We start from the raw sequence: 25,759 nt of genomic DNA on the forward strand, positions 1-25,759 counted from the left end.
GGAGGTTCAACGAGACCTGGGTGTGCTTGTACATCAGTCCCTGAAAGCAAGCAAGCAGGTACAGCAGGCAGTGAAGAAAGCTATTGGCATGGTGGCCTTCATTGCGAGAAGATTTGAGTTTAGGAGCAAGGAGGTCCAACTGCAGTTGTACAGGGCCCTGGTGAGACCGCACCTGCAGTAGTGTGCAGTTTTGATCTCCTAATTTGAGGAAGGACATTCTTGCTATTGAGGGAGTGCAGCGTAGGTTCACCAGGTTAATTCCCGGGATGGTGGGACTGACATACGATGAAAGAATAGGTTAACTGGGCTTGTATTCACTGGAGTTTAGAAGGATGAGAGGGGATCTTATAGAAACATAAAATTCTTAAGGGATTGGACAGGCTAGATGCAGGAAAAATGTTCCCCATGTTGGGCGAGTCCAGAACCAGGGGTGTCACAGTTGAAGAATAAGGGGTAGGCCATTTAGAACGGAGATAAGGAAAAACTTTTTCTCCCAGAGTTGTGGATCTGTGGAATTCTCTGCCACATAAGGCAGTGGAGGCCAATTCACTGGATGCTTTCAAGAGAGTTAGATTTAGCTCTTGGGGCTAACGGAATCAAGCGATATGGGGAAAAAGCAGGAACGGGGTACTGATTTTGGATGATCAGCCATGATCATATTGAATGGCAGTGCTGGCTTGATGGGGCGAATGACCTACCCCTGCACCTATTTTCGATGTTTCTATGTTTCTATCATATATTTGGGAAATTTCACTTGAAAAACAATATGCGAGTGCATTTGACAAGTGATCCATCAGTGAGAAAGTTTGCTTCGCATTCATTCAAATTGGAAAATGGGGAAATTGAACATGAAAACTCAGCAGGTATGATTTCGATGAGAAACCTGGGCCAAATTGTCACATCACTTTATGATCTGATGCAAGCTGTTTTCCCCCCAAAAGTTAATCAATTTGAGTTACAGATGGTTGCACAAAGGAGCAATAATAGCGCTAAAAATAATGCAGCACAGGCCATGAATAAAGATCTTGTATAGAAGTTTCTGGGACAACCTGCAGGATATAAATCTATTGAGAGTGTGGACAGACATTGATGAGACTGTGCATTTTCGTGTTGAATTTTTAAACTCTGTCACATAATCTTGAACTAAAAGTAGGAGCTTCAACCATGTGACTTAGTAATTTGGATCTACCAATACTATCCAATAGCACCAGATTATCAGCTCAAAATTACTGTGGTATGTATTGGGGCCACAATAATGTTTGATAATGCTGTGGGGAAAATGGCTTCATTTCTCAGATATCAATTTTCCCATCTGGTCTACCCTTTTAATTCAATCAACTTCAGTTTCCTGCTAAATTTAATTTTACTATGAACATTAACAAGACACAAGGACAATCAGGAAAAGTTCAAGTTTTCCTTAAACAACCAACGTCTGAACACCTTCGCTCAGTCGGCCTTGACCTATGTGATCTCTCGGTTGCCAAACACTTTTACTCCTCTTCCCAAACTGACCTTTCTGCCCTGTGCCTCTTCCATTGTCAGAGTGAGGCCAAATGCAAATTGGAGGAACACCTCATATTTCACTTGGACAGCTTACAACCCAGTGGTATGACTCGTGATTTCTCTAACTTCAAGTAGCCCTTGCACCCCCTCTCACCCCATCCCTCCCCCACCCTAACCATCTAACTCGGTTCACTGTCGTCCTGTTGAGTTTCACTGTCTGTATAACTTGTTACCACCTAACCCACTGCCAACAATGGACCATTGTGGGATCCACCTTTCTTTGATCATCATGTCTTTTTGCATATCTTTCATTCATTTGTTCTAGATCTCTCTTCATCACCATCTATATCTCTCGTTTCCTTTCCCGACTCTCAGTCTGAATAAGGGTCTCGACCTATTCCTTTTCTCCAGAAATGCTGCCTGACCCGCTGAGTTACTCCAGCTTTTTGTGTCCATCTTGGGTTTAAACCAATATCTACAGTTCCTTCCTGCACGTCCTGTTTTTCATATTGTACATCCATATTAAAGGAAAGGTGAATTGCACTTAACAGTTTCTTGACGATCTGCTTCTTTTATTGTGCAAAATCCTTGTTTCACTTAACAATTGGCAAAGCACAGACCGTCAGCAAAGCTCAGGTACCTGAAAGCTATTTGCGCAAGGAGAGCAGGTGCTGACTGGCAATTGTCAAGCATGTGTGAAAAGGACTTGTTGTCACGCACAGCCTTCATGAAAAGCTCATTCCACTGGAAATATCAGGCTGAAAGCATTTGCTCCTCACCATGATTACGAGAGGCAAATCCCTAAGTTAGCCTTCCGCTGAGATCAGTGTAACAATGCAACTGTCCCATTTTATCAGTGTACATGGAGGTGCCGATGGTCATTTGTCTAATTATCTGGCATGTTCTACGAATGGGGCATGCATCAGGGGAAAGAAACTAGGGAAAAGGCCACATGTAACCCTGCAACAGAACTCCCAATGTGCATTATTACAGTTTTTAATCTAAGTTAAATTGCTGACAAGATATACCTAGGCCCAATATTTAATGAGCCTTCTCTCCCAAGCCTTTTTTGGCAATAGAGCCACTGCAGATTAATTGAACCTCTGGGATTTTTTTCGTCATGTGAGGCCACTTTGGAGTTCCTCAGTTGGCATAGCCAAATGTACAAAAATCATAAGAAATTTAATATTGTCCACTGTCTTTGAAAAAAAAATCAACTTGTACTGAAATTCAAGAAGATATTTACAGACATTTAAATTATTTTCCAACATGCATTCTATAGGGTTTTGCGTGGATTCGAAGAATTTCAAATGATTCATCATCTTATTCACGTACCATAGTGAGGGAATTTATCTAATCAAAGATAAAGCATTTGTACATTACCTTGGCAGGAATTGATGATAACACCATCTGTGTCAAATGCAATCAATGCGCTGATAATATTACAAATACAAAATCAAACACATCAAATTAGTCGAGTAAAACAACAAACTAAACCACGTACTCTCTGTCCATAAGACGACTGATTCAATTTATTTTAGACAAGAGCATTTGTCCTGACTTATAACGACATCCTAACGCTATCAATCAATGGAACGACAGTGCCTGCAGTTAAGTACTAATGATTCTAATCTCTCTCTATTACTTGATATGGCCACAAATCCAGAAAAATGTGTCTAATTCATATTAGCTTCCGCCAGTAACGTTCCCAAAGGCAGGTTTATTTGCAGCCCAAGTGTTAATACAAAGTGACAGAAAGGGGCGAAGCGACCAGAAGTTTCAGGTTGACCAGAGCCCCGATTTCCAACACAGGAACTTTTAAAATGATCCTTTACTGATATAAAAACACGATAGAAGCATCTTGAAAACTTGACTTTTGTCTTGCTCATGACTGGACATGCTTCTACGCAATCTGTTGCTGCTTCCTATGTGATTGCAGACAGTTACTCAGCTACATTGCAACCTGATTGCCCAACATCCGTGCCACGTCAGCATCGCTGTTTAATAAACTCAAAGCTGATGCAACCAGAATGCGCAACTACCTACGATCTTCATCAGCGGACAAAAAATTATTTCATTAATATAATCATGCGGTCCATTCTATACAAGAATTTTAGTGCAGGAGAATTTGCCCACATTTGCAAAACAGGGAACATACCAATCGTTATTTGTGTCAAAGTCACATTTTGAACACTTGAGTTATTGCACAATACAGCTCTTCACAATACATCAGTTAAACCATTAAGAGGATTCTTGCAGGTCTTTTCTCCCTTCTCTTGATTTGCAGGACAGCGCCCCAAAATTGATGATCATTGTTTCAATGGTCTTTCAAAGGAGGAAACACTGACACAAAATGCTAGAGTAACTCAGGTCAGGCAGCATCCCTGGAGAACATGGATAGGTGACATTTCAGGTTGGAACCTTCTTCAGACTTTATTTTGTATGTCTGTCTTTGGTATAAACCAGCATCTGCAGTTCCTCGTTATTATAATTAAGTTAGTCATTTTGAGGTGTACATTATTCCTTTGACTTTTTGTAAAACTATCCCAATTTAAAAAGGAGGTTGCATAAACTCCAGTCATTAAAATGTGTAGAAAATGGATGAAATTGGTGCAGCAAGATTTTTGAATGGGGAAATGATATCGTTCTGGAACGATAATCACATTTTGCATCAAGTAATAGTAAACACTTTTATCTTGTATCATTCTTGTTTATTACTTTCATGCCTGCATCATGCCACCAGGTAGATAAAAATCAAAAAAGAAAGTTATATATCGTAAAAAAGTCAGAAGCTACAAGATTAACATTTTTGAGTTGAAGACAATTCCAAGCTTTAAACCTACGTTAACACGTTATCTGAACTTCTCAATTGAATTACAGGCAGCCATCTACTTTACATTTCCAATTACATTATTATTAATGTTATATAGAAAGAATAGCAATATTCCAGTGCAGAATACTAATTATATATGTTGTTGGTTAAAGGAAGCTGTAATTGACTTTCAATGCCAAGGTAAAAACTACGGAAGTTGAGCAGTGTTAGTTAAAACAAAATCATCCCTTTCCAGCATCAACAATAACTGCTTTACAGCACCAGAGACCCGGGTTCAATCCTGACTACGGGTGCTGTCTGTACGGAGTTTGTACGTTCTCCCGGTGACCTGTATGGGTTTTCTCCAGTTTCCTCCCATACTCCAAAGACGAACAGGTTTGTAGACTAATTGGCTTGGTAAAAATTTTAATTGTCCTTAGTGTGTAGGACAGTGTTAGTGTGCGGGGATCGCTAGTTGGCGCAGACTCAGTGGGCCGAAGGGCCTGTTTCCGCGCTGTATCTCAAAACTAAACTAAACTGAGCAATGTATCTATCTGTCTATTATTCTTTTACATTGAATAACTGGGACAGAGGATCCAACAAGATACCACACATGGTTCTAAAGGTTTTGGAGGAGTATTACTAAATTAAAATATCAATGTTAAAATGTCTCCTACAGTGACATATAAACATTGTCTAAGAATGTTTATATTGAAAAAATGTGAAATTCAGTGAATCATCAGGTAAGGCGTAGTGGGAAAAGAAAGCATAATAGTATTAGAAAATTCTCTTTGCAATTAAAAATGCAATTACAGGGCACCTGTAAAGAGTTGGTGACACGTCTGAAATCAGCACCAAGTACAGCTCCTTTGACAAATGCTTCACAACAGAACTCGACAATGAAAAATCAACTTAGGTAACAGCAGCTGGAGGTAGCTGTTGCTGTGGTGATGGGGAACATGGGACTGGTAATGATGCAAACGCTGCCATAAGGGAAAAGTAAGAAATGAAACAAAGACGAAGATTCATTCTGATTTTTAAATACAAGACTTTCTTTTAAAGTAATGACAACCAATTTTATTTTTCAACCAAGTTACAACTTCAATTCCCCATTAATCAGTTTCCAAAACTTGCCATCATTCTTTCCGATTATGCTTAAGGGAAACACAATTAGGATTTTAAGAATATTTATATACTTGTACCACATCCAAACGTAATGGAAACTGCTGACCTTGTTTCGCATGCTGTTGAATGAGACAGATTCCATGCAATTATCCACAGCCAGATGCTTTATTCAATATTTACGCTTATAATAATAAGACTGTAAATAATTTTGTAAATAATTAACACTATTAACAAGATAGTTCTACACCGCCCCCCAATATTTTAACATAATGTAACCTATTTGTACTGTACTTTAACACCAAACTGTAGTTTTAGTTTTAGAAATGCAGCATGTAAACAAGCCCTTTGGCTCACCAAGACCACACCAACAATTGATCACCCGTTCACACTAGTGATTCCACGACACACTAAGGGGAATTTACAGACATCAATTAACATACGTGTCTGTGGGATGTGGGAGGAAACCGGAGCACCCGGAGGAAACCCGTGAGTTCACAGGGAGAACATGCAAACCTCACACAGACAACACCGGAGGTCAGGATGAAATCCGGGTTTCTAGGGCTGTGAGGCAGCAACTCTAACGCTGAGCTACAGTGCCGCCCTCGAAATATCACTAACTTAACACTAGCACACAGTCTAAACATTTAAACTTAGGATCCAAAGCACAAGGAAATGACAAGGCACACAAATCCAAGTAGGCCGACAGGTTGCGTCCCTGTGACCACTTGCAGACTCAAATATTTTTGGTAGAGGTCAAGCAGGAAAACACTACTATGGACTTGCAATCATTTATTCTTGCTTTCTCTGTTTGTTAAAGAAGTTAAAAAAAAAAGAACTGTTTCAGCCAGAAAATTAATCCTAAATATCCTTACAGCAATAGTTCCCTTCCAGCAAAGAAATAATTATATTCCACAGAATTACATCAAATTAGGCCTTGTCATTTTTTATATTCCACTCCAATTATCTTTATCCGTCCTCCTCATTATTGTTCGACCAACTTCCTGATGATAGCTGCTTGAAGGCATCTCTTCAATGTATCATGAAGACCTGCTCAGTTGCCCATTTGGCAATGAGTTCCACATTCTCACTGGTGTGGTGGAAAAAAACTTCTGGTAAATGTGATCTAATAATAGTTATATCTTGAGAATATCCTCTTGGTTTGAAGTTACCTCTTAATGGAACCATGCTACCTAACCCTTTTCAAAATGTAATTACCTCTATAATGTCCCTATTTGACATTTCTTCCCAAAAATAATCCTAATCTGCTCTGATGGTTTATAACATAATCCAAGGAGCATGCTGTATTTTTTTACACTGCTGTTCCAGGGCTTCAGAAACCTATTTACAGAAGGCAGTAACACAGTTATAGAGTCCTTTGCAAATAACTTTTTTTCAATTTGTTTCTCAACGAGCAATTTATGGACATGAGCACAAATTATGGACAAAATTCCAGAAAGCAATTTCTAACCAACTTAAAATTTACAATTCGTTCATGTTTGCTTTAAAAAAAAAATATATATATATATATATCTCCTTTCCGCTGTCTGAAGGTTGGCAATATAATTTAAGATATTTGGATATTATGTGCAACACAACCAGCAATGAAATAAGCAGTGCAGCAGAAAGGATTCACTTCATACACAGTCCTCCAAACAGAATTTTCAGATTATTATTTAACAAAAGAGATCTGCTCCCTTTATTGTACACATGTAACAATTGATATGGCTGTCAGAGGGGTGCAGTAATTAGCAGATGGGATCTGCAATCAACTTTGTATGAACTGTTCAATCAAAGATAATTAGAGCAAAATGCCAGGACTTTATTGCCTCATGCTGAAATCAAAAGGGCGCATGATAATACGGAAGATATAGAAGTGTCCACAATATACCTGAACTGACTAAAGCGGCACACATGAGCAAAATAAAAAGGACGGAAGGAATGAAAGGCAACTTGCACATTTGCAACAGCCTTCTAATCCTTGCCCCAAGCCATACTGTGCAGTCAGGCTGTCTATTACAAGGCAACAATTAGGCGGCCTAAGCAGAACACCTGGTACTCACAATCCTCAGCCTTCTGTGGCAGCTGACTGCAAACAACTCCCTGCAAGTGGTTGTGGCTCTCCACACTAGCTTGCCAGTCTGCGGATGATAAAGACCATTTTTCCTGCTCATGCCACTTAGAACGCTATTTATCATGTACAAATTAAAAATAAATCTTTTTTTTGTTGCTATGCCCAGAATTAAAACAAAAAATCTCCTTCATCCAACTGAACTATCAAAATGCGTGTTCCCATATCTTCTCATGCCAAACTTTTGGTTTGAAACAAACTTTAAATAAATTTGATTGTTAGAAATGGAAATCAATGGAATATTTACGTTAAAATTATTATATCTTAACAGCAAATTTAAAAATTGCTGTTCCATATCCAACTCTGATGGAAGCTTTTATCTTTAAGTGGCTTACATTTTCAAGTTGCAAAGGTGAGAATGTGTCCCAGATGCATAAGCAATGAGATTTGGTATATTTTAAGTTATGTTGAGTCATTATTACCATGCATTTACAATTTCTGCTATTGACCACAGTTTTAATAGCCTGCACAAATAGCAACCAATGCTGCTAGCATGTTCACAATTTGATGCTGGGATGATTTTTGTTTACATTGGTCATTAGTCAATTCACTTTTTACTCTGTTCCCTCTTCAATCATGTATATATTTTTAAATAGAAGTTAACCAAATTTCCCCAGCATATTATATTATTTGATCAACTGTAAAATGAGACCAGAACACCCTGTGAAAAGTCCCCATATGCAGCCAGCACTTTTCTGCAGCACAAAATAATAGGCAATATTTCTGAATGGAAAAAAAGAGAAAGGAAATAAATCATTAGCACTTCAAAGCCCTTCTCCCTGTAATGTTACAAAATGCATGATGCACACTTTAATCTTTCTAAAATCTATGCACAGATTGAGCAGAAATGCATTTTTCACATGAATGCTAATACTTTCTAAGAGGACAGCCTTTATACTGCAGAAGGCAGGGAATGTGATGGAGACCAAACACATTATCATGGCCTTTGAACTGTTTAAAATTGTATCAAAGTGAAAATGATAAATAATTAACTGCTGCTGTATCTTATCACACAATGGCTTCAGACACATTCTTTTGAGTAGATTTCACATTAAAAAGTCTCGGAACTGAGAAGATGTGGGACTTTGGTAATTAACACAGCTGCATGACTAACCAAAAAAAGCACAAATCGTTGTGTAGAGAAAAGACAGCGTGCAAAACCTACGTAGTGCTCCGAAAACAGACTGCTAGAGGCAATGCAATAGATGTGTAAAAGTTCATTAATTAAACTGTTCTACTGAAACAGATGGAACTGGCTAGCTGGACTCTAATTACTCGTAGCAGGAGCAGAGGCTTGCAGTTCTTAATGAGGTTCAATAAAACAGCTAATTGCACATCAATCACAATTAAAAGAACCCTGGAAGAAGAGTTGAGTCATCCTGCAACAGGTCAGGAAATTTGATAAACCAACAGCCATAGCAAAACACAATAAAGATGCTTCCACACACATCATTTTATGCTGTAATAGATCAAAATAATTAAATGCGTAATATATTGCAGTAAAGTATTACAATGCATTCAATTTGTTTAGCATTAATATTTCCATCTTGACATCATTCATCACTGCACTCGAGATGAATCGAAAACAAACCAGACTATTCACAAGTATCTGCATTCTGCAGAAAGCAATGCGATGATTTGCAAATCACTGCAAAGGTTACAATTTAAATCGCTTTGAACAAACTGCAGACCTATCAGTACTTTAGCTGTTTATTCTATATATTATTAATATTGCAAGCTAAATTAAGAGAATCTGCAATAGTTGGTTGAAGGATTATTTTTTACTAAGCAGACAGAAATTTTTTGGAAAACATAAGAGCAAGAACCTCAGATTTGAGAAGTTTAAATGGAGGCTTTCCTCGTGTATATTAAGCAAAATTTGCATTCTTTTAAGCAGAAATCCATTGGGACATTATCGCCACAATAGGTGCTGCTGGAAACATGACATGAACCTGAAAGTCTGCAAGTAGCCTTTATTAGCAATCAAGTGAATTGAGTCAAATTTTGTGTCAGTGATTGAAGAATACTTCTGCATTTTGTATGAAGCTAGACACCATATGCCATGCGGAGACTCCATTACTTTATTCTGTGCTATCACTGTGAAGCAGACACATTGGTAATCCCAATGGAAACACTGTCTCCTCATTGAGGTGAAGAGTAAAATCTTTGGGATCTGTGAATATCACAGCTGGCAGTCTGCGACAAAGGTCAAAAACGATACACTAGTTCTGCATTTTGGCAACCATTAACAGAGAATGGGAAATAAAAACTCTTGAACAAAATAAACTCTCACAAGATTCCAGGAACAATGTGGTGCAAAACAATACAATTGAAGAGGGCTGAAGTCTGATTTTCTATATGTCTTATGAAAATATAACCAATCTCACATTTTTCAAGGTTACATAATGTGGGCCACGTCCTCGCTTATTCATTTGGCTTGTCCATGCTTCGGGAAAGTTCTTTGAATCCTCCTCACACCATTCAGCTTCAGCTAATATACATAGATTACACTTGGATCATAGAGTCTGGAAACAGGCCCTTTGTTTCCAGACTCTGGATAATATGCCGAATAATATGCCCCATCTGAACTAGTTCCATTTGTCTGTGTTTGGCCCATATATCCCTCTAAACCTTTCCTACCCATGACCCTGTCCAAGTGCTTTTAGATGCTGTTAACATATGTACCTCAACTACCTCCTCTGGCAACTGATTCCACTCTGAGTGAAAAAAATGCCCCTCAAGTTTGTATTAAATCTTGCCACTCTCACCTTAAACATGTCTTCTTGTTTTTGAATCCCTTACTTTGGGTAACACACTGTGCATTCACCCTATATATGATCCTCATGATTTTATACACCTCTATAAGACCACCCCTCAGCCTCTTGCACTCCAAGGAATAAAGTCCTAGCCTGCTCAATTTCTCCTCACTTCTTTTAGTTCAGTACTTTAGTTCGACTTTACTTTAGAGAAACCGCATGGGAACAGGCTCTTTGGCCCGCCGTGTACACGCAGACAGACCAGCATTCTGCTATCATTATCCTACACACTAGGGACAATTTACAATTTTCCCCTAAGCCACGACGTCTTTGGAGTGTGGGAGGAAACCGGAGCACCCGGAGAAAACCCACTCGGTACAGACAGCACCCGTAGTCAGTACTGAACTTGGGTCTCTGGCCCTGTAATGCAGCAACTCTACTGCTGTGCCACCGTGCCGCCCCTGGCAACATTGTTCGTTCCACATCCAAATCATTGATACAGACTGTGAACAGGTGCAGCCCCAGCACCAATCGCTGTGAGACTGCACAGGAAAACTTCTTCAACATTGGTGTGTCTTGAAGAGACTATGCAGCGGAGTAGTAAAAACTAGAGAGCGGTCCTGACCTTCCATCTATCCCACTGGAGACCTTCGAACTATCTTTAATCGGACTTCACCATGCACTAAACGTTATACTCTTCATCCTGTATCTACAAAGTGGGGATAGCCTGATCGTAATCATGTATAGTCTTTTTGCTAACTGGATAGCATGCAACAAAAAGGCTTTTCACTGCACTTCAGTACCCATGACAATAATAATAAACTGAACTAAATGAAAGGTAGACAAGAGACAGATACTGGAATCTGGAGTAACAAAAACTGCTGGATCATTTCAACGGGCTGCTCAGATGCTGCTCGACCCATTGAATGCCTCTAGAAGATTGAGTTGCTCTAGACCCCAGCATCTGCAGTCTCGTGTCTCCACGTAGTGAAACCGACTGTGTTTGGCATCAAGGCAGCATTCCTAAATATGTTGGTGCCATAATAAACTGAACAGTGGAGAAAGTGAAGTCAGTGGGGATCAGAGGGAAATCTTTCCTTCTGGTGAAGTATAACTGGCAGATAGAGTAATGGTTGTAAGTGCTGCAGCCCAATCATCTCCATCCCCGTACATCACAGCATGTTTCTGGAACCAATAATCTTCAGTTACTTTACCAGCCTTTTCTCGTTTACAATGTCGGAATTGGTGTTGTTGCTGAGGTTATCAAGCTATCCAGTTCTGTTTGTAATTAATTTCGTTTAGTTTCCAGTTTAGTGCAGAGATACTGAGTGGAAACAGGCCATTCAGCTCACCGAGTTCGCACCGACCAGCGATCCCCATACACTACCGAATCCTATACACGAAGGACAATTTACAATTTTTACTGAAGCCAATTAACCTACAAACCTGTACGTTTTTGGAGTGTGGGAGGAAACTGGAGCATCCAGGGAAAACCCACAAGGTCACGGGGAGAATGTACAAACTCCATACAGACAGCACCCGCAGTCAGGATCAAACCTGGGTCTCTGACGCTGTATGGCATCAACTCTACCACGGTGTAATTACTGTACTAATTAATTCATTGGATCATATTTACAAATCTAAGGACTTAGGCAATAAACAAGCTTGTTCAGCTTGGCAAGAAACATGCATTCTGCCAGGAAAAGCCTAATCATGGAAATCTTATTGATACCATTCGACTATCGATGGTTTTCAGATCATCTCTGGTCAGCAAGTTAGTGGCTCATCACCAAACATCACAAAACCACTCCACACCATGTACATTGAAATTAAAATTTCAAAGTTGAGAAATTCATGCAAAGATTTTGCTTTTCGAATTATTTCATTTTGCCTTAATATTGTATCTAAAACAATTGCATTTTAGATTCCCATCACCAAACTTTTGCTGGAATTGGAAATACTTAAATTTTTGAGATGTAGAGAAGAGGAGAAAGGGAAAGAGAACTAAAGGGATGGTGTGTGATAAAGAAGAACCTAAGAAAGATTAAATGACAAACGGAATGATGGTGCAAGGTAGAGGTATACATGGAAATCTCCTCATAAACAATCTCCCCCCCCCCCCACTTTTCTCACATCCCAAAGAAAAATGGTTCCTTCATCATCATATGGAATCATAAGTAAAAATACCAAAATTCTCCATCCCCCAAGCTACTGCCACCTTTGACTATAAACTCTGCAATACAGTGCCGTCCATCTCCCGAATGTAGAGCTAATTTCCCAGTGCCCTCAATTCAAACTACGGCAGGTCATTTATCCATTCCCTCTCAACAAATGCTGGTTCTCTTCCATTCACCCACAATTTGCCATCCTACTGCCCTCCCAATATCATGTACAGTCCCCTGACTTCCAAGTGCCATTCTGCCAGTGAGTGCCAGCCGTAGGTGAAGGGGAGTCGCCTCCATGCTCAACCATTATTAATGCCAACCTCTCCTTTGCTGTGGAGATACAGCAGGGAAACACTGAGTCCGTGCCGACCCGTGATCATCCCGTACACTAGTTCTATCCTCCACACTAAGGATAATATACAATTTTACAGAAGCCAATTAAGCTACAAACTGGTACATCTTTGGAGTGTGGGAGGAAACTGGAATACCCGGAGAAAATCCACACGGTCACAGGGAGTACGTACAAACTCCGTACAGACAGCACCCGTGGTCAGGATTGAACCCGCATCTGACGCTGTAATGCAGCAGCCCTACTGCTGTGCAACCGTGTCACCCCCTTGAAGACTCAATTGTGACTGAATCTCAAAGGCCAAACCACGGTGCTTGTGCTATTCCAGTGCCACCCTAAATGCACTGTACTGGAATTTCTAGGCAATGGCGGAATGAATAGATGGAAAACACTGATTTGTGAAAAAATTAAAAGGAAAAAAATTATAATCCAAAAGCAACATATCAGATCCTGTATCTGATAGAACAATTCAAGCAGTATTCCAGGAGACAGCTCAGAGACTGGATGAGATAAATATATAATTAATCATTGTAAAATGTAAGGGTATTCAGATTGGTGGTTTGGCAAGGTAGTCGCAGGTATAATGATCAGTTTTTTTTAGAGATGCAGCGCAGAAACAGGCCCTTCGGCCCACCGAGTCCGCGCCGCCCAGCGATCCCCGCACACTAACACTATCCTACACCCACTAGGGACAATTTTACATTTGCCCAGCCAATTAACCTACATACCTGTACGTCTTTGGAGTGTGGGAGGAAACCGAAGATCTCGGAGAAAACCCACGCAGGTCACGGGGAGATCGTACAAACTCCGTACAGACGACGCCCGTAGTCAGGATCAAACCTGAGTCTCCGGCGCTGCATTCGCTGTAAGGCAGCAACTCTACCGCTGCGCCACCGTGCCGCATATTATTTGTATATTAAGATGAATCCAGGAGGTACTTAAATATCAGATCACCAAAATTAACTGTTAACAGAAGTGAGGCACTATTTAAAAAAAAAGTAACTTAAGAAAAATGACTATTTTTGATCGGACTTTACTGGCTTTACCTTGCACTAAACGTTATTCGCTTATCATGCTTCTATACACTAAGTGGCTCGATTGTAATAATGTATTGTCTTTCTGCTGACTGGTTAGCACACAACAAAAGCTTTTCATTGTACCTCTGTGCATGCGACAATAAACTAAACTGAAACTGCCAAAATGTAAAATAAAAATCTTTATGTGTACGCAAAGATAGACAAAAATGTCATGGTCATTGTCTTGGGTGAAAAATAGAATATAGACTGGAAATCCACAACATGGCTTCAAGTCCACACAGTGAATAACTGCCTCCATAAAACCGTGTAATACCACCTAAAAGCTCTGGCTTGCGTGACTTATGACAGAGAAGAACAGATTAAAGCTATTGATTCTTGCCTGGAGATGGAGCTCAGCATCAGAACATGGGTAAACAGCACAAGCAGCTTGCTAAACTATTGATCCTTCCAGGCAGGGAACCAGCACTCTAATAAAAGTGTGCCAACCTTCATTTTTTTGATGTATTACTGGTTGGTGTAGTGCTCACTGGGGTGTACCAAGACTAGTGCAACTGGCATCAGCTTTTTGCCTCAAAAATCCAGCAGCTAACTTGTTAGGTACTGGTTCACAATGCTTTACACTACAGGTGTGTGTAGTGTAAAACATAGAAAATAGGTGCAGGAGGAGGCCATTTGGCCCTTTGGGCCAGCACCGCCATTCATTGTGATCATGGCTGATCATCCACAATAAGTGCCTGCCTTCTCCCCATATCCCTTGATTCCACTAGCCCCCAGAGCTTGATCTAACTCTCTTTTAAATTCATCCATTGAATTGGCCTCCACTGCCTTCTGTGGCAGAGAATTCCACAAATTCACAACTCTCTGGGTGAAAAAGTTTTTTTCTCATCAGTTTTAAATGGCCTCCCCTTTATTCTCAGACTTTGGCCCCTGGTTCTGGACTCCCCCAACATTGGGAACATTTTTCCTGCGTCTAGCTTATCCAGTCCTTTTATAATTTTATACGTCTCTATAAAATCCCCTTATCCTTCTAAACTCCAGTGAATACAAGCCCAGTCTTTCCAATCTTTCCCCATATGACAGTTAAATCTTGGAAATTTTCAAAGGACAAGCAGACAGAAAGGCATTGTCGATGGCAACATAAGCCAAAATTATTGATTATAATGTTCTAGGATTGAGTTAACAAGTCACAAAAAATAGCATTATTGCCATCAGTTTCATACCCAAAATGTAACTGCATCAAACAGTGTCAGTTTTTATTTTAGCACACTGATTATCTGGCAGAACAAAATTTAAAAACTTAACACTGCTTGGCTTGATGAGGTAGTTTAGAGATAGTACAGAAACAGCCCTTCACCTCACTAACTCCATGCAGACCATCACATACCTATTTCTCAGTTCCATTGACCAGTACTTCGTCTGTTGCCTTCAGTGCCTTGATAGCTCAAGTGCTCAACTGGATACTTCTCAATGTTATGAGAGTACCTTCCTCCACCTCCCAGGCAGTTGGTTTCTGTTCACATCAACCCTCATGGTGAAAAGGTTCTACCTCAGATTTCCTCTAAAACACATTCCCCTGTTTCCGCACTGTATCACTCTATAACTCTGCTCTTTCCTCAGCCAACACCTTCACATTCAGCTTCCACTCTAATCAGTGAGCTATGCCCATGTGTTCTCAATGCCATTACACTGGTACTTCACTCCACTGGGTTGATGGAGCTAGAGAAGCTGCTGCTTCCCAGCACCAATGATTTGGGCACATTCCTGACCTATGGTGCTGTCTGTGGAGAGTTATTTTTCTCTCTGTTACAATGTGGGTTTTTTGCGGTGCACGTTTGCATGGTGGCACAGCGGTAGAGTTGCTGCCTTAGAGCACCAGAGACCCTGGCTCGATCCTGACCACGGGTGCTGTCTGTACGCAGTTTGTACGTTTTCTCCGTGACTTGCGTGGGCTTTCTCCAGTTGCGCCGTTTCCTCCCACAGTCCAAAGACATACAGGTTTGTAGGTTAATTGGCTTAGTTTAATTGTTAATTATCCCTAATTATCCATCAGCGGCACGGTGGCGCAGAGGTAGAGTTGCTGCCTTACAGAGAATGCAGCGCCGGAGACTTAGGTTCGATCCTGACTACGGGCGCCGTCTGTAAGGAGTTTGTACGTTCTCCCCGTGACCTGCGTGGGTTTTCTCTGAGATCCTCGGTTTCCTCCCACACTCCAAAGACGTACAGGCATGTAGGTTAATTGGCTGGGCAAATGTAAATTTAAAAAATGTCCCTAGTGGGTGTAGGATAATGTTAGTGTGCGGGGATCGCTGGGCGGCGCGGACCCGCCGGGCCAAAGGGCCTGTTTTTCTGCCGAATCTCTAAATCTAAATCTAAAAAAATCTAGTGTGTGTCGAATAGTGCAAGTGTGTGGGGATCGCGGGTCAGTGCGTACTCTGTGGGCTGAAGGGCCTGTTTCCGCGCTGTATCTCTAAACTACACTAAACGTGGGGCAATAGCCCAATTCATGTAGCCTAGTGTTTAGACAAATGGTAGAATGTGAGGAAAGTTGATGGAAAATTAGGGAAAATAAGTTACTAGAAAAATTATTGGGAGCCCCCGTGATTGCTCTGTGTGCCGACATTGATTCAATGGGATAAATGGCCTGCTTCTATGTTGTAAGGAAGCACGGAATGCTGCATCAAGATTTCCATTTGGCACCTACAATATGTGCTTCACATTCAAACTAAGCATAATGCTGAATTTGACCCGAGGCTCAGGCATTAACCAGTTTTGGCCACAAGTCAATTTTTAGCCCCAACAGTTCAAAAACATGAAATATGGATTTTTGTTTTGAAAAAGCTACCAAAGCATAGTGGTAGGTACTATTGATGAACGAAGATGAATCGTGAGGAATGCAACATTAATTTGTAACTGCTTTGTGACTAACCAGGAAGAAAATAATAGATGACCACTGAGATAAATTTAATTTAAAAATACATGAAAACATCCTTGCCTGTCTTTTACCCTATTCTCCAATTTATACCACTCACTTCATGCGATCAAAGTTGTTAAAATCAGCAGGCCAAGAACACAATGATATTAACCCTGTGTAGGAAAATAATTGCAGATGCTGGTACAAATCGAAGGTATCACAAAATGCTGGAGTAACTCAGCGGGTCAGGCAGCATCTCAGGAGAGAAGGAATGGGTGATGTTTCAGGTCGAGACCTTTCTTCACACCCTAGTCAGTGCTAGATGACAAACATTTGCATCTCATGCCAATGCTTCTTCCAATACTGGCTGTGTTCCATCCTTTGAATATCCTTTTTCTGTTACAATAAATAATAAGCTGAATGGTAAGTTTGATGAATGGTAAGTTATTTTTTGATTTTGTAACACATTGTGTGTGTGTGGGGGGGAGGAGGGAAGGAGATATCCAGATTATGTGCAGGCAGATAAGAGTTGGACCTGGCATCATGTTTAGCACAAACATTATGGGCTGAAGGGACTGCTCCTATGTTGTGTTTTACCGTTCTATGTATCCCCAGGCTAGCGTTGTCTGACCCCATAAACTCCCCCAACAATAAGTGCCAGTCATTCCAACCCTGATATTCCCATCCCCAGTCTTCCCCATAATCAAGTACCAATCTTCCCCCACTCGACACCAAACACCAACTCCGGGTCTTCTGATCCCAAATATCCTCAACAAAATATTCCGTTTTGACGTTCCTCTCATATCATGCCAGACCACAGAACGAAAATAGAACAAAGTCAGTGTGTCTGTGGCCAGTGTCTACCTGGCCTCTCCTCAGCAAAAAGGCCCCAAACTGCAAATGTGCAGCTACAAGAGTGCCTGCCTGTTGCACCCAAGGTAACTTGTGTTTTCAGCAGTACAACAATGACAAAAATGGTTACTGCTGCTATATTGCTATGTCATTCTAGGGCGTCCTAATTTTAAGATAATCGTACTTTCTGAGCAGATAAATTAACATTAAATACACATTAAGTAAGTAGATAACATTTTATGACATTAACCACATAGCTGGAAATGATTAGCCAAATTGATATAAATTCTGTGTCCTAGGTCTTCAATAGAACTCAATGTTTTCTGGTGGCTGCTGCCAAAGACTGCACCTACTTTCCTACTATGATACTTCACTCGCTTCAGTTTTGCCACAAGGGGCTGAAGATCAAGCCTTTGCGTCAGGAGCAAAGAGGGATGCATTCCCTGATGGACTTTGCTCTTTGTTGGCAGTGCACAGTAAATGACGCTCAGCAGACTGTGACAGCATGTGGTTGCACTTGTGTCTGTTGTGGGACCTGTAACAGGAATATCCAAATGCTGTTTCTTCACAGCAGCTTCATTCTAATTCAAATTTTCATGTATACGGCTGAGAAGAGGTCACAACATGAAATTTCAGAAGAGAAAGCTAATTACATCGGATAGATAAAAAGTAACAACATTTGATTCCATCTTGATTTTTATAAAATTGATTGTTATCTCAAACAAGCCAAAATCATTTTTTATAAAGAACAAAAAAACGTAATAGAAACAATCTCATTAGTATACTAATAATAACTCAAATGGTGCTACTTCTAAACTTTTCCAAACACAGCCTATGTTAATTGAAAGGCCATTTTGTAAATTAAGTACAAAGAACAATTACAGATTAAGAATGAAATCTCAATCTTTGAGATGAAATTTCATGTTGTGACCTCTTCTCAGCCGTATACATGAAAATTAGAATTAGAATGAAGCTGCTGTGAAGAAACAGTATTTGGATATTCCTGTTACAGGTCCCACAACAGACACAAGTGAACAAGAGCATAACTTCTGCATCAAATGCTTTAGATTTCTCTTTTACTACTTTAATTTCTTATTTAGATACATTTTAAACTTTCAATAAGTAAATTAATTCAATATAACCATTTTCATTTTAATTCACAACATACTAAACTAAACTAAATTTTATGGTGAACAATACAAAATCCAGTATTATTATTTTAAGAACTACTGAAGGATTAATGTTTCTCCCCTCCAGTATACAATAAAAAAATACTATAATTCCAAGCTTTATAGTTACTGTGTTCAGTAAATTAGTACAACTCATCAGTGGTAGAATCATTCTACTACCAATTCTACTGCCAATATTATAAACTTAGTACAACAGATTTTGAATAATGCTTTTATGCCATAATTGTGTGATTAGGGTCAGATAGTTTCAGATTGTAGCAGGTTACAAAAAGTTGAAAATGTAGCTGAGGCATTTGCACTGCATGCAAAATTTAAACTCCAAATGATATTGCACAAATAGATGATTTATTTGTACTATAGCAAAGAAAATCCATCAAGTATTATTTTTAAAAGACACTCTCACACACATGCACACACACACACACAACTGCCAATTAACTAACTGATTGAAAAGGCAATTACCTCACCTATTGAAACCACTAAAAATAAATTTTATGTTGGACATATATAATGTGGATCTTATACAGAACAGTATAAAGGGGCATATAAACATTATTGCGATTTTTGGCAGAAATTCGTACCTTGGTCGCGATACAGTGTGATACTAATTGATGCAATGGGTTTAACCTAGCACTGTAGGTTCTTGGTCCTCCAAAATATTCCAAATGGAATTTAAACTGGAGGTGGAACAAACTGGTTAAACAAAGAGCAATGAACATTTAAGTTGCTGTGGTAACACATACTTTGATATTGTCCTTCATTCAGCTGCAGTATTCAGTGTAGGCTTTGTGTCTTGTCAGATTTCTCCTACAACTTGCTGGCTGCCGAGTGTAACCTTTTTTCTTCTACCACTCCCCAATTGAGATGCAAATTAATCTCCTCTGTTGATTAAATTCTCCTTAATCTAACCGTCAAGTGCAGATGTAATCAGAGTTTACAGTTCTAGCAGTAAGCACTGTCACAATGAGTGATTTTTTTTTGTTCACAGATGAATTATGAAAAGAGTAAGCTACATCAGTAAGGCATTTTCCTCAACTTTACAGTATCTACATCATGTTTAAAAAAATGTCACGATGCAAATGTTATTTCATTTTCTGTGCTAAAGGTTTTGAATTTGAATGGTTTAAAACACAGGGTGTATAAATGATCACATCTTCATATTGTGCACTGAAAAGACACCAAATAAGGTAGCAGGCAGGATTTTCAAAAGTGCTCAATAATACATCGGTTCTGTCTATCTACATTGTTAGGGAAATTAAATTAATTGAAGCACACAAAAAAATGCAATAAAAGTTGATCTCAATAAAATTGTGCTAATTTCACTCATTTATTTTTAGTTATTCCATTAGGAATACCAGCATTAGATGATTTCCCATTCAAGTCAGCAAACAGTGAGAGTCCACAAATGCAAACTTTACACAACCAACAAGCTTCTCTTACATCAGTTCTCTCTGAGAACCATCACTGGTTCAAGGTATTGCCATCAAACTTCACGATTCTACATATGCCATAATTAAAGGGAGAATTATTAAATCCAAAATCTATACAAGTCCCAACGGAGCAGTTCATATATAATTAACCAATAAACAGCCACATGTTAATCATCATCATATTGACAGGAACATGAACTTGATCAATAGGTTTATGGAAATCGAAACAAACCTTAAAAGAAGTCCACACATCATTGTCTGAGCAGAAAAAGGATACAAGCTCTGGTAAAGGGGTATGAGACACTTCACAGCTCGGCTTGCATTGATGCCTGTCGCACGTACGAGACTTGGCAGAAGTTTTTCATTTACAATGGCTCCATCAAAGAGGGGACCAAAAAATGGGACCTGAAACAGATCAAGCACCTTTATGGTTAAGGGATCCCACGCTGTTAATCACTGGATGCTGAAGGTACACTTATTATACATTTAAATGTTTACACAAAAGATGCTTACACTAAAAGCTTACACAAAAAAATATAACTCGACATCGACCTCATTCATTCTATACAAAATCTTCTACATGGACCATGCTAATATACAATTAGTAGCCTTTGAAAAGTAAATATTATATAACAGCTGAACATCATCTAAAAGAAAATAGGTCTTATCCCTCACTTCAAGGATGCTCTCTTCCACAGATTTGGGAAGATTTTTGAAACCACATATCAGCCAGCCGAATCTACAAGTATATTTTTATGGGTCAGCTGCTTGCTGGTTTTAATATTAACCCAACCCTTACTCCAAAGGGTGCTATTGTGACGTTAAATGTTCTATGGATGCCATCACTTTTATGGAGGCAAGTTTCAGTGCTGGATAGCTTTTAATTATAATTAAAATCAGGCTGCCAGCAGTGAAAAGGAGACAAGAGATGCCAGTTTCAGAAGACGCTGCCATTACCAGCACTCTGAGCAAACAGAGGGAGTAGGAATCCTCTCCACCTGTTCCTCAATCAAGCTTTTAGCTTCTCATCGGAAAATCATGGCCTCCCTGTACCTCCCAACTTACTGCCTGAGATGCAGAATCCAATCTCTTTTCGTTTTCGATAGTACAAGAAACATCCCAGAAATAATTCATGTTGGGAATTGGAAGAATGCAGAAAAATATATATTTACCAACAAGTGGTACTGTGAATATTTTTGGATCTGCAAATTGACAAATCATTGGGTCCTAATGAACTTTACCCTAGAATCTTATGAGTAGCTATTGAGGAAGTTGATATGTTATGGGGAGAAGGCAGGACAATAGGGTTAGGAGGGAAAGATAGATCAGGCATGATTGAATGGCGGAGTAGACTTGATGGGCCGATTGGCCTAATTCTACTCCTATCACTTATGATGTTAATTTTCCCCAAAAAAGTCTCCATTTGGGGAAAGTTACAAAAATAACATCTAACTCCTTTTTTCCCCTAAAAAGGTAGGGAACAGATAGGGCAATTGCAAATCAGTTGCATTAACTCGTCATTGGGAAAATGTTCAGAACTATTATTGATATTATGAAAAATTAAAGTAATTGGTTACGTCCAACATGGTTTTAAGAAAACTAAAACTTTCAAAGTTCTGTAGGTAAATGTAGGTAAAATGGAGCTCTACCAGATTTATTGAAGGTATTTAATGATGTATTACGTCAAGAGGTATTGAGATTAAAAAATGAAAGCTTATGGTGCAGGAGGTTACCATATTGGTGTGGAAAGAAGGTTGGCTGGCAAGTCTTTTTATGGTTAGCAAGATGTAACAATGGAGTGGTGCTGGCTTCAACATTTATAATTTGTTAAAAGGCATTGAAAGAATGGTTAGTAAATTTGCTAATGTCACAAAGGTAGGTAGGAAGGCATAAGACACAAAGTGCTGGAGTAACATAGAGGGTCACCGAAGTGTCACCTTGTATATGTTCCCCAGAAATGCTGCCTAACCTGCTGAGTTACTCCAACACTTTGTGTCTCTTTCCGTAAACCAGCATCAGCAGTTCCTTGCGTCTTCTAGGTAAGAAAGTAATTTGTGAAGAGAATGCATGAAGACTACTCAGGGATGTAGATAGTTTAACTTGGTAAAATTCTGGCAAAGAGAGTAAAATATGAAATTGTTCATTTTGTCAAGGAAATTAAAAGGGAATCAGAGTACCTAGATGAAAAATTCTGAGGTGCAAAGCGATCTCGATATGCAACCATGATTTGCAAAAGGCTACAGTGCAGGTAAACCAAGTAATTATCAAAGCTAATATAAGGTTTTCTTTCATCGCGAAAGGAATCAATACAAAAATAAGAACGTTATACTTCAAAGATAGACGCAAAAGTTATACTTCAGTTCAGCATTGATGAGATGGTATTTGGTGCACTGTGTACAATATTGGGGTTCTTAGTTAACAGTGTTAACATGTTGGAAAGAGTTCAGAGGTAGACTAATACTTGTAAAGGACAGTTGCCTTAAGAAGAATAGTTGGACAGTCAAGGACTGTATTCACTGGAGTTTAAAAGAGTGAGAGGAAGCTTAATTGAAATATATAGAATTCTGAAGGGTCTTAACAAGTTGGATGTGGAGACTTTGTTTCCTCTTGTGAAAAATCAAGGGGTTATAGGGTAAAAATAAAAGGTCGACCATTGAAGATGGCAATGACAATTATTATTTTTCTTTGAGAGTCAAGGGCCTTTGGAACTCTCTTCCATAAAAGGCAATGGAAACAAAGTCTGGGATTGTTTCTGTGATGTGCTATTCGTGTTTTTTATATATATATTTAAGGTACATAGAAACCCAATAAGCAAATGAATGAAAGGTTGTCAAATGTACACAGGGATGCAGAGTTAAAGTCAAAATCAGATTAGCCATGATGTATGAAACAGATTTACTCTCTGCTTACCTGGATGATTGCAGGTCCAATGACAGCCAAAATATTAACTACAATCCAGGATAACAAAGCCTGTTTGAATGGTGTACCATCTACCTCTCTTAACTTAAATTCCTTCTATCATTATTACACTGTGGTTGCAGAGCCATCTATAAAATCACTGTAGACACTTGCCAAGACTACTTTACTTCCAAAACTCCAAAGGCCACTCCTATATCCCTAAAGTCTAAAGCCACATTTAAAGTATCGTGTTCAATTTGGTCACCATGTTATAGGAAAGATGTTGTTAAGCTGGAAAGGGTGCAGAGAGGAGTTACAAGGATGTTGCCAGGACAGGAGAGCCTGAGCTATAGGGAGAGGTTGAGCAGGCGAGGACTCTATTCCTTGGAGCGTAGGAGGATGAGGAGTAACTTATAGAGATGTACAAAATCATGAGAGGAATAGATCGGGTAGACTCACAGAGTCTCTTGTCCAGAGTAGGGAAATCAAGAACCAGAGAACATAGGTTTAAGGTGAGGGGGGAAAAGATTTAATAGGAACCAGAGGGGTAACCTTTTCACACAAAGGGTGGTGGATGTGTGGAACGAAGTACCAGAGGAGGTAGTTGAGGCAGGTGCTATCTTTAAGGGCAATACATTCTGGCCAGCAAAGGCTGCATTTCATAGCATGAACAATAAATTGGTATAAGTTTTCTTTTAACATGACTATTTTGCTTGCAGATCCTTGAATGATTCCATCTTTAATGAAATGACTGTTTTGTAGTAAAATGATGAAAACCTCTCAGAAGGTCTAAATGTGGTTGACCAGAACTTGAAGGTCATATGTGCTTGAGATGTTTAAGTCATAGGGATTTATAAGACCTTTTGAATATGGTTCAAAACCCAGTGATGTTGTTGACTTGACCCCACAAGGAGCAGGATTTTACAGTAATGCCAAATGAGGTTTAGAAGGCACTAGTTCAGCTCAACTAGGCAGTTTATAAACAGAGTTCTACGGAGAGAGACCACATTATCCTGTCTCTACTCACAACATATTAAATAGTTCAACAGCTGGGGAGGGGACTCTCAGCTCGGGGAATTCTAATCTGATCTAGGCAATACAAATGACTCATTGTCTGATGCCATAACTACCAGTTTCAAAATGGTGGTGTCATTTATTTTAAAACAAATGATTTTAAGATTGTGACATGATTGTCCAATACTTTCCTTGGTTTTCTACAATTACAGCATGAGGAAGCTGTGCTACTTCAATTGAATGTTTTCTGGAGGGTAAGCAACAAAGCATTGGATGCACAATTCATAGAAAATTAAATGAAAACTAATGTAGCGGACAATGATAGAAGTATCCATACACCTGGGAACATTTGTTGCATTGAATTTATTTAACGTACATATTTTGCAGTACGCATCTCTGACTTTAGGTTCCAATTCACATCATAGGAAAGAAGCAAAGCGAGGGAAAAATGTAAGATTTTACAAGAGCCAGCAATTCCTGCCACTGTTGCTTTGTTTGGCCTGGCATCTGCAAAACTCCGGGGGAAAAAAAGTCTATATAATGCAAGGAGAGTCTACTGACAATTATCAGTATTTCAAATCACAATTTTTTCCATCTGGACCTGGACTTATTGAACAAATAAATGCCACTTATTATTCTTCTGTCATGCAATTACTACCGGATGACTGAGACAGTCATTGAATAAGCAGACAAAAGGAATTAAAAACTCTTGCGCTCAGGGAATTCCTCTAATTAGAGTTGGCAGTAAATTTCAACAGGAATTTCATTTTATTTAACATCTGCATCTGACAGCTGTCTTTGCAAGCCATTCTCATCAACATAATGCAGGTTTAAATATCTTGACTGAAACTAGGAAATGCTGATCAAATTAAAAAGTGTACGTAAAATAAAACATACGCGCATTTTGACTTCCTTTCATGCAGTTTCAACAAGTTAATAACAATAGTTGTAAGGGAGTATCTAAAGTTTCAGCTTATCCTCAGACTCCCTTATGAATACTGTACATTGGAACATCAACTGAATTGTTGCACTGCAAAAGAGTGCTCAGGAGCAGTTCTTTCCAGTTCATATCACAGAATCTAAGGTCACATTTTGAATGGAACAAAACAAAATCTGTGCACACATCTATTCCCGCTTCTTATATAAGAGGCTGCATGCTCTTTTTTTTGCCTTGAATAGATTTGAGCCCAGGTCTTTTATACCACACAATGAGAAACCCACTTGTCAATTATTTACAGCCCCTGATCTTTGAGGATTGTGTAGCACATTATCATCTTAATAAATGTATACCAGTTATAAATGACCAAATAATCTTACGTCAATTAAAAATGAACATATCAAATTGGAAATTAAATTCACCTAATACAAATAATCACCACATGATATTTTGCAGGTTTATCTAAAAAACTCTCTGCCTTTTGGACACAAGGTAATATCAATTTTTTCCTTCAGAGATGCAGTTTTTTCCCCCCGAATGGGCTTATCTGAACGTCATCAACTACACTGCTATTTTATCTTCGTATGAGGAGCAGAAGGACATGTTCCTTTCTTACATATTGTATACAAGGATTTACTGCATATAACTTCTG

At 39.2% G+C, this 25,759-nt stretch overlaps 1 protein-coding gene across 3 annotated transcripts in view; it reads right to left on the reverse strand.

Annotated features, from left to right (window-relative positions):
• Positions 1-25,759, reverse strand: part of ralgapa2 (Ral GTPase activating protein catalytic subunit alpha 2) — a 330,072-nt gene that overhangs the window by 80,677 nt on the left and 223,636 nt on the right. For all 3 annotated transcript variants that reach the window (XM_078405597.1, XM_078405596.1, XM_078405594.1), the window contains one exon: positions 20,536-20,663. In XM_078405597.1, coding sequence (XP_078261723.1) covers positions 20,536-20,663 — 128 coding nt within the window. The remainder of the gene's footprint in view (positions 1-20,535; positions 20,664-25,759) is intronic.

Source organism: Rhinoraja longicauda, chromosome 9 (genome assembly GCF_053455715.1).
Source record: "Rhinoraja longicauda isolate Sanriku21f chromosome 9, sRhiLon1.1, whole genome shotgun sequence".
Taxonomy (NCBI): Eukaryota; Metazoa; Chordata; class Chondrichthyes; order Rajiformes; family Arhynchobatidae; genus Rhinoraja; species Rhinoraja longicauda.